This window comes from Entamoeba invadens (assembly GCF_000330505.1).
Source record: "Entamoeba invadens IP1 unplaced genomic scaffold scaff_1105074724328, whole genome shotgun sequence".
NCBI classification, from domain to species: Eukaryota; Evosea; order Mastigamoebida; family Endamoebidae; genus Entamoeba; species Entamoeba invadens.
This window is the reverse complement of record NW_004440100.1, coordinates 186,283-197,337: the sequence shown is the minus strand read 5'-3', so window position 1 is coordinate 197,337 and position 11,055 is coordinate 186,283. Positions and strand designations below refer to the sequence as shown.

At 30.8% G+C, this 11,055-nt stretch overlaps 2 protein-coding genes across 2 annotated transcripts; one reads left to right on the top strand and one right to left on the bottom strand.

Annotated features, from left to right (window-relative positions):
- Positions 1-64: 64 nt before the first annotated feature.
- EIN_318470 (COP9 signalosome complex subunit, putative) lies at positions 65-751 on the top strand (the record flags this gene model as incomplete). Its single annotated transcript, XM_004253721.1, has 1 exon — positions 65-751. The coding sequence occupies one exon, from the start codon at positions 65-67 to the stop codon at positions 749-751; it is 687 nt and encodes a 228-aa protein (XP_004253769.1).
- A 108-nt stretch (positions 752-859) lies between these two features.
- On the bottom strand, positions 860-2,002 carry EIN_318460 (hypothetical protein; the record flags this gene model as incomplete). Its single annotated transcript, XM_004253720.1, has 1 exon — positions 860-2,002. One exon carries the CDS (start codon positions 2,000-2,002, stop codon positions 860-862), a length of 1,143 nt encoding a protein of 380 aa, XP_004253768.1.
- Positions 2,003-11,055: the final 9,053 nt, after the last annotated feature.

The following is an 11,055-nucleotide window of genomic DNA, read 5'->3' as shown; positions in this document are numbered from 1 at the left end:
GAGAAGTCATTTATTAGTCGACTTATATGGTCTTCAGATTCAATTGTACTCGGAATTGAATGATATGAGAAAACTCCAACAACTCTGTGGAAGAGTCAATTTCAATGAAAGAAGTGTTACGCACCCAAAGGTCCACGGTGTCATCATGCAGTCGTGTGGGAAAGTCAAAATGTCAAATTCGGACTTCGCCGGCGCTAAAAACGACTTCTTCGACAGTTTTAAGAGCTTTGATGAAGCTGGACTTCCGGAGAGAATCGACTCCCTTAAGTACACAATTTTGGCCCATATGCTGTCGTTGTCGACTATCGATATCTTCCAGGCCCAAGAAGTTAAGTCGTACCAAACACATCAAGACCTTGTCTCGGTGTATCAAATCTACTTGGCTTTTAATAACAACAACGCGCCAGAATTCCTCAAAAAGCTGAAGGAGTCCGGAGAACATTTCTATACACAGAACTACATCAAGGAATTCGTCCCAATTTTAATCGAAAAGTTCCAAAGAAAAACAATCGTCAAACTCACTTCATGTTTCAAACGAGTGAAATTGCCATTCTTGTCCAAAAAACTCATCCTGAGCGAAGACCAAGTCGAGTTGTTGGTGTTGCAGATGATCTTCGACGGTTCGCTTAAGGCAAAGATCGACCAGTTCGACAGATTCTTGGTCATGACAGAGGAACAATCAATCACCACGAGAAAATACCTCGCATTGGCGTCGATGTGCAAATCGCTTTCTGAAAGCATCAAAGCCTAATTTGATTCTTTGTTCAAGTCTATGTCTTGTGTACTGATTAATAAATGGTAAAAATAACAATGCAATTATAGTTCCAAAAATAGACAGAACTGGTTTGTAAAGGACGCTCTACCTCATCTGCAACGCAAGAATCTTCATCGGAACAAAACGCTTGTCGCCACAGAGCGCGTATTTGAATCCACGATAGTCAAAAGAACTCTGGACACAGTGGTTTGCTTGTAAGCCATATTTACATACGCCTATGTCAAACAAGTACGAATTGCCAACACCAAATATCCACGACGGGTTTTCGTCGGAGTACAAACAGAAGATCTTTTGGTCGGGTTTTGAGTCGAACCGCTCCATGTTCTGTAACCTCCCGTTCGACTCAAGGCAGAAGACAAACGCGTTTTGGTCTTCGATGCGAACGTCCGTTTTATCGATTGTACCATACACATAAACTCCGAACATGTCACCACGGTCGTCTTTGATCAGTACAACTACATGCGACTTGTTACTCACCCGAGACGCAAAAACGCAATTTCCTCGACTCCAATTGTCCACTTCGGAGTTAAACAAAATTCCAGAGACGGTCTTGTGTGTCCACTCTTCGATTTTGGCAATTTGTTCGGGTTTCAATAACCCCTCAAGGACTTTCCGCTCTTGCGCTTCTTGCTCGACCCTCGCTTGTTGAGCTTTGTTTGCGTCGACACCTTCGACCGCAGAAATCACTTTGACTTCCGCGTCGACTTGCGCTTTTTGCTTCACGAGTTTTCTCTCCTTCTGCTCTTGTTTGTCCAGTTGTACTTTTTTGTTCATTAGCTCCTCTTTCCGATCGTTAAATTCTTTTTTTCGATTCACAACAGTTTCTTCAAGCGAAGTTAGGTCCTCCTTCAGTAAAGATTCTTCTGCTTGGATGATGACGTCAATCAAGTTGTTTGTGCACTGAGATGTCTCGTAGTTGTCATTCATGCAGCTGTCCGCCACATATTTTAAAGCCTCCTCCACCTTCTGAAAAATTTGTAAGGAAGCTGTACAAAGTGCTATCAACTCCTTTCGTTTCGTTACCAAATTCTCGATGTTGTTCAGCATATAGCTAGCGCGGCTGATAGTGTCTTCGGACCTCTCGTCGACAACTGGTGTGTATACGCAGTGTGTTGTCGTTTTGAGAAATGATGAAGTCTTATCAGAGACGTCTTGTAGAGTTTGCTGAAGCGTAGGAAGTATGCTTAAAAGGTTCTCGTAGGGCTCTAGATGTTGGTAGTTTTCCATGACTTTTCTGTTCGCCCCACATTTTTGTTTTTTCCCAATTTTTATCGCCTCTATCAAATCTCTCTTTTTGCCACCACAATCTCATTAAAAATGAGCAAGTCCAATAACAATAATTATTTTTGTTTGTTTTCTCTAACCCGTTTTTTTAGATGGAAAAATTCTGAATGTATTTTTCAAAAATTTTCGATTGCTTTTTTGTTTTTGAAAAACAAGAATAGATGATTTTAGATTATAGTTCTATATATATTAATAAACTAAAAATACAATCATTCAACTCTTACTTGCTTTTGTAGTTTAATATTAAATATTTAATAATTAAAGTTTTCATTTAAAAAAAATTTTTTGTATACCAATAAATTCACAATAATACAATTTGTTATTATCAAAAACAATTATTTTTTTTATAATATAATTGTTGAAGTTTTAATGAGTTTTAGTTTTTACCAGTTTAGAAAAAAATCTTTAAACAAAACAATTCGAAACAAAAATTAGTTTCAAATAATTAAAAATTAGAAATTATTTAAATTTTTACAACAATAATCAAATTATTTAATTGAGAGTTGGCTGAAAATAAGACTACTCTGGCGAGCGGTATATTTTTCTTTTAGTAAACGAGATTTTTACAATATTTCTCTGAGTGCTTCTAGTAAATTTTTATAATAAAAATTATAATATTTTTTATGTAATAGTTTATCAAACAAATTATAAAATTATAATTATATTATTAATCAAATGATACTATAACATTTTGATAAAAATATAAAAAAACAACAACTTTTATTAAAAAATTTCAATTAAAACAGTTACAACAAGCAATAAAAAGTTTAACCTTAGGATTGCGAATGAATAACAAATTTAAAAACATTTTAAATAAAAATTTGAGAATGGCACCCTTGTAATATTTATTACAATTTCCTAATTTAAAAAAAATAAAAAAAACATAAAGTCAATCAACAAAGTAAAAAGAGTCCAACATTTTTTAATATAACACACAGAAGTTACATTTCACTGCAATCCATTTTTCGTTTTTTGGGTTGGAATTCATTCATTTCGACGAAACCATTGAAACAATTAATACATAGAAAGACAGTATGACTTTTACAAACAGGTACTCCACACAAGTAACATCCAGTTCTAATTCTTGATTTACATTTTCCATCGCATAGTTTGCAATAAACAAGACCGTTGATTTCTGAACAAAACGGATGTATTTTTGATTTGCATTTGTCATCTTTCCGATTTGCTATATCAATAAAACAAAATCTTTCATCAATTGGACTAAAAATGGGACGATAACACATTTTTTCATTCACAGGTCGTTCTATTAATTTCGAACTTAGTCGCGTTGCATTTATTTCTTGTAAGTAAAAAGGTTACTTTTAACAATTGATTCTCTGATTCTTGCTGACAACCTGATTCGTTTTTTTACCCAAGGTTTTACCAAACTGTTCGCTAAATTAATCAAGAAGTTTTCACGTGTTATGTTTCCATTGAAAAGGTGATAAGAGTTAATTGCCATCAAATCTATTATATTATAAAACATCGCCAGAGTCCATCTTCGTGTACATTGTTTACAAGAGTAACATCTTACCATCTTATCAATACAATCCACGCCTCCCATGTTTTTATTATTACAGTCTTGCACTACAAACATTCCAGTTGATTTGTTATAACACATTTGTTGTTTTTTGTTGATAAAAAAGTGACAGCTTTGTATTGTTTGTCAAAATAATTTAGTAAGAAAAAGTCAAAGTCGGGTTTTGTAGTTTCTGAAAAGCAAATTGAATTAAGTTTTAAGGCAATAAAACTTTTACAAGTTTATTTTGTTTTAAACAATTTGGGAACAAAACAACGTTCTTTGCGACAAGTTCCAATCATATCAATGTCGAGTTGTTTCAGTTTTAATGCCAATTCAAGTGTAGTAAACAAATTATCGACGTATAAGGTAAAGTAGTTTCCTAAATAAGGAGATACCAATGTTTCAACCATTTTAGTTATTCCATTTTCCTCACTTTCACCATACTTGCCTAAAAATGGTTTGGCGTTTACTATCATACCAGTAACATTATCGACCATAAGCCATAGTTTTATGCCATATTTGCCAGGTTTCGATGGCATGTATTGTCAAAACTTGCAATTTCCATAGTAATTAACCAACTGTTCATCTATACATATACTTCCTGATATTTGTTTGTTATTGTAACTGTTGCCAATAGATTTTAAAAAGAAGTTGAATATGTCTCTGAATTTGTCAAATCCCGTTTTATTTTCAAGCATAACCATTTCTTTAAGAGCAACTGTTGATGAACTCTTTAACTCATTTTCAGTTTCATCCAAGTTAAATTTTTTGTTTCCTATATTGTCTTTGCTGTCTTATTTTTCTTTGTCGTTGACTTCACAAAGTTCGCCATCATTTTTACACTTTTCACTATTATCCACTTCACCGTTTTCAGTGTAATCACCACTGTCTGTGTCATTTCCGTTATCATCATCTTTATCACTATCATCATCTGTTGAACTTGCGCTCGAACTGTCATCGACTTCCAAAATTAATGACTCTTTCTCTCTCTCAGAATAAAATTGTGAAACGTGCGAATATAACGATTTCCCCAATTTTGACTTCTTAATTTCAGTCAACTTTCTTGCTTATCGATGTCTTCAAAGATGAATCAGTTTCTTTTTGTTTTATTCTTAAAAGGAGTATGTTCTTTGCGTTTTTATCAAATCTAATTACCCTCAGAATTTGTTTAAATTTGTGTTCACTGAACACTGAACGATAAAATGGATTTCCATATAGACCATACATATAATTCAAACTCTTTTCATTGTCATGAGCAACGCCGTTGAATAATAACATTCCAATAAACGCGTCGAATTCATCAAAAGACAACTGTTTCCATTCTTTGCCAAAAATAACCATTCCACATTCATTTGTGATCATAATAATGTAAGTTTTCATTTCTTGATTAAAAAATAAATTAAAACATTCCATTTCGCTTATAGGAGTATCTATAAGTATGGGTTGTTTATAAACATCTTTACAACACTGTTTTATACAACCGACGTTGTACAATTCCCATTCAAATATGTTTATAATTTCTCCTTTATTTTTTTTTGTTGAATAAACATATTTTTCGGTTTCCATTCAAATTATTTTTTTGAGTTTTAATTTTTTCTTTATATTAATTATTATAATTGTATTGTCATTTTAATAATAGTACTTAAACATAAACATACTTTTTTAATAATGATATATATTATAGTTTTGATATTATCAAAAACTTTAGGAAATATTAAAAAATAGATGTTATTTTTATTACACTGCCGACATCCTAAGGTTAAATAAAATTAGATTTAAAATACCTTCATTTTTTTCTAACAGGGTTTGAAATTTTTATTTATTTTATTTTTTCTAAAAAACCCTTAAAATATTTAAGGATTTCAAAATTTTAAAAACACAATGGAAAACATTAACGAACAAAACCACCATGGCTTGTTCGAAACAACTGTTGGAGCACAACAACAGTCGCAACTACATGCACAACAACAACCACTCCCCATACTACCACAAAAATCTCTGCACAGCAACGATCATTACAAAGCAGGCACAGCGGGACTCACTATTTTTTTCATTAGACCCCAGTCTAACTCCATTAGATCATCAAGTCATATTCAAAATAGAGAGGAGGCATATGAAGACACACAAGAGAGAACCACCAGAAATCCACCAAGACCATCACAAAGTACCAAACACATCAAAAAAGCTGTCAAAAAGTCAACCATTTCACCCCGAGATCAACCACTCCAACGTCAGTCAAGAAATGAAATGCGGGCGCAAACAGTTTCACTGAGAACTTTGAGATAAGAAGCTGTTAATATGGTGACGACTAACACTTATACACAAAAATCTACATCACTATATCTTTTAAAAATGGTAATTGTTCATTTCGACTCTATTGCAATTCAAACATTTACATTTGCCATATTAATAGAAGAGAAACAAACAATTTGTGAAATAAACTAAACTAGTTACACAAGATGTGTCACTTTGACTGAATTTTCAAAAAGAGTATTTGACGAATTGCTTGAATTGTTTCGATACATAAAGGCATACCTTATTGTGAGCAATCAATTAATAAACACTGAACAACTTGGTTATTTTGTTGGTACTGAGTATAATTTAGCAGTTAAAGAGTTAAATGGAAATTGTCAGATGTCATATTGTGATTTGTTGCTACCAATTACTATAATTTACTATGTTTATTCTTAAAACAATTGTTTGCCAATCTCGATATTGTGTGCTTTTTTTCTGAAACAATTGACACACCAAACTCTGAAATGAAAGAAAAACACAAAAGAGAAACTAACGTTTTTGGTTAGATTAAAATGGCATTGTACCTATTTTATTATCATTGTATTTTTCGTTTATTGATTCAATTAAACAGTTTACAACACAAAACCTTTCAACCAATAGAAATCCAGCATTTATTCAATTCATTCCAAATTTAGCTAAATTTTATTATATTTTTGATTGATGGAAGAGACTAATCAGTTATTAATTAAAATTAACAGAGAAAATGTTGTTGAATTGCAAAAAAGGATTTATTTGTACAAGTCCAATCATTCAGGCTGAAAATTGAATTAGTAGTTAATTTTTCAGAATTGCTGTTAGTATTGGGACTGAAATTTTAGCTGCTACATATGACAGTGTTTTTTTTAAAACTTACCCAAATAAAAAGTATATTGATGAAGAAATGTTGTTTCTTATTGATGGAGGCTAAAAATCTTGTCCGAATTGTGTCACTTTTTATCAATCAGATCTTTCAACTGAATACACCACTCAAAAGATGGATGCAATTCTAAACCACTATAATGTTCATTCTTCATGTCGCATTATTGTCGAAATGTATTTAAAAATTTGGTATAAACTTTTAAATTGATGAGAAATCAATGGAAATCACCAGAAAAGAATTATGGTAAATATTTTAGATTTGTTCACGCTTTGTTGAATTTCAAAATTACCAAACGCCCATTGAGAAATGTCCACTTTTATTATTTCCACCACTATTTAATCACTGAACCTCAAAATAGAGATCTTTTTATGACTTTTCTTTTACAAGCAACTATTAGATAACTCAAAACTTTTATTAACAATGGTGACGTTTCTCCTGTTGCCAATGGAGAAAGAGAATTTGTCGATGCGACAAACAATTAACTTATTGAATTCGTTTTTACTTTGTTTCTGTTTTTTGTAAATAAATAATAATATTTATAAAAGGTTTAATAAAAACAAATTATATATTTCACTGCTTTTATACCTGTAATTTCAGGATACAACAGTAATTTTTTCCATTATACTATAATAAATTATATTTATACTATTTTTTATTAAATGAATTGTGAAACTATAATTTAAATGGTAAATTATAGTTACTTGGAGAAAATATAGTTTACTCAGAAAAAATTGAGCACTCGCCAGAGTAGTTCTATTTTCAGCCAACTCTCAAATATTATAATCAAAAAAAAATTAATAAAAATAGAATAATAACTATTACTATATTTTTAATAAAAGATTATAGTAACAAAACAACCATTTTAAACTATAAACTGGATTTATAACTAAATTATAGAATTGTTTATGAAGCACAACAGAGATAGGAATCTTAGAACAGATGAATAAAACACTTCCCGTATTTTTCCACATAAAATACACAAATTTTAAATAATTGTAAAACAAATAAGTTTTTTTCAATTTTATCGGGTTTTGTGGTATAAAATAAACAAAAAAATAAAAATGAGACCAAAAAGTAATTTATGACCAACTATTGTTTTTGAATCAAAAGAACATCTACGTGTAAACAATAAAAAATAATTACAATGAAATAAATTGACTTTGATATTAATACAAAACAAAAAACAATAACCAAAAATGCTTCCAATTAATTAAAAGTTAATTACCGTTCTTTTTTGTTCATTTCTTTATTCCTCTGCACAGGTTTCTCTCCAACCGCTTTTTTATGAATGAATTTTTTCCGTTTTACTTCTTCTTTTATTCTCTTTTCTTTTTCGTTTCCCATTTCTAATTTCACCCTTTGTCTTATTTCGTCTGTTATTTTGAGTTCTGAAAGATCAAATTGAAGAGAAAACATGTGTAAAAAACGAGTTGCTCAAGGTGACTAGAGCTAAGTCTCGTTCTTTTCTGTGTTCTCACGATTGAACATTGTGAGAACAGACGCTCAGAAGAAGCAGAGCTTGCAAGAATGCACAAGTATTTTTTGCTTAAGATGTACAAAAATGGAAATTGATACTTGTGCTTCTCCCACCAACTAATTGGTGTTAATATGTTGTTGGTTTTCATATTGATATATTCGTTCAATTCATTAACAGCGATATTTTCTATATTCATTTCAAAGTTATCATTATGACGATCGTCTACAGGAAAACTTGTAAGGTCATATTTATCTTGTCTACTCGAACTACACAGAGCGACTTTCAGACCTAATTATGTTGAATTCTTTTGAAACGAGAGAATTGGACACTTTGTTCATTTCAACCAGTTGTTTAATGCAGACGCTTTCATATTCAACTTTTTTCAAACGACATATACAGTTTTCTTCTTTGCCAAGATAAAAGTCTTTTGATTCAAAGTATCCAGTTTTATATTTCGGGTTGAGTAACGCAGCCAAAATACAGTCTTCGTCTTCTCTAATGTCAAGTTTGGGGTCAAATCCCATATTTACATCTTTTTCAGAAATTTCATGGGTTGTGAAAAGCCTCTTGTTCATTTCACTGATAATTGACTTTATTAGTTTTTTTGCGGCATTAGTCGGTCCTTCTATTTCAATTTTACTTGTTTTTAAAAAATCAATTTTGCAATGTTTTGGCAACTCATCAAATCCAAAATAAAGACACCCCTTTACTACAGCACATTTTTCACAACGTTCAACGTGTTCTTCTTTTACTACATCATCTTCTCCCAAATCAGTATATATTTCCGATAAAACTTCAATCAAACGGCACGAAGTGAATATAAGCATTGACAAAGTTGGATAGTTCTCAGATTCCAATAACTTTATTTCTCTGAAAACATGTGACATGATAGTATTGTAATGGTGAATGTCTAGAATGTCTTCTTTGGTTATTTTGTAAGTTTCTATAAATATCTTTTTTCTTTTGACATTTTTCATTTCTTTGTACTTTGTTAAGATCGTCACATTGATCGAATCAATAAGTTCTTCCATTCTTTTTGTCATTAAATAATCACTCCCCCATCTCGTTTCGACTTCTTTGACGTTTCCTTTGGGGGTAGTCTACCATGGATTGTGCTTTTTTTAATAACGAAATCAACTCAACACTTTTGTTAAAAAGTGAAGTTATCTTTTTTCATTTTTTTGAGTAGGAGAGTAAATCTTGTGACGTTGTTAGTAGCATGCTCTGCCACCAAACTAAAAGTATGACAACCACAAGTGAGAGATATTTTTACCAGTAAGTTTTACACCCTTTACTTCATTTGGTGCATTGTCTGTAACGAAGAAAAATCTATTGTTAAGACCCCACTTTGTGATAAATCCATTTAACTTTGTTTTTATTTCTTCTGATGATTCTCCTTCGTTTTCACCTCTCTGACAAACTTCCAAAACTAATGAACGAAGTCTTTTGTCTTCTATAAAACGAAGAGTCAACGACACAAATTCTTGATCACATTTAACTGTTGACCACCCATATGTAGTTCCACAATAAAAATCCAAACCAGAAACAATTGTCTTAAGCTTGTCTTGAGCTGCATAAAAAAGACAAGGAATGACTATTTCTTTTATTGTACGGCTACATGGAATGGTACAGTCTGGACGGAAAAAACGAATCAAACTGTGGAATCCCTTGTGATCACAATGTAAGTAACTCAAGTTTTCTTCGATGACATACTTGGCTATTACTTTTTGTATTTCACTTTTGTCGATTCTTTTAACTTTGGTATTTTTAGAATTTAACCTCATTTTGAAAAACACGTTTTCGACATCTTTTTTAATATGAGCTTTGAATGAAGTAACACTTTTCCCAGTATTTGAAAGAGTCAAACATCGACTACACAACTTACATTGTAATTTGTACACTTTCCCCTTTTCGTTTGGTGTTGGTGGTTTCTTTCCTTTTTCTGTCTCTTTGATTTCTTCCCAATTTTCTTTGTTTTCTCCTTCTTTACACCTATAAATCACACAATAATCCCACCAATTGCCGAGATTTTGACATATTGTATCTTCTTCTTCTATAATAATTTTTGATTGTAATCCATTTTGTTGAATACCTTCTTTTGACAAATCTACTTCTTCCTTTTTAAAATAAAAACCTGTTTCGTTTTCCGTACAATTCTTTTCATCATAATCATCATCAAAATTATCGTTTCCGATTTCTGTACATTCACTCTGACTGTCAGATGAAATAGATACAACTTCATTGACATAATGAGACATCATTTATTTATTTTAATTCAGTTCGTTTTAATTTAAGAATGATTTTTGGAATAAAAATATAATAAAATAGAAATTCTTTTTTCCAAAAAGGCATTATTAATTTTTTTTAACAACCGTTATGCAAATAATTCATTATTTTTACTGTAAATATTTCATTACCATTTTTAAATTTACTTGAAATCTTCAGTTATCTGTTGATCAACAGATAACTGAAGTTAATCAGTTAACTGAGATTCTTATCTCTGAAGCACAACAAGAATTGTTATCTAATAATTAGAATAATTATTTAAATGTTATTTTGATGTGTAAATTTTTTTATAATAAAAACAAAACCAATAAAATTATTATACATAGTTTATCAAATTTAGTATTTTTTTACCAAACTACTAATTTTTTTTTATAATTCCATTATTTTTTACCACATTTTTCAATTAAATTGTTGTAGTTATTTTTGTGATGTTTTAAAAATAGATCAAAATTATAGAATGAATAATTTATTGTTTAAACTTAAAACTTAATTATTCAAATATATTTTTTGTAAAAACTTGTTAATACAAAATAGTAATTAATTTAACAAAAAATATC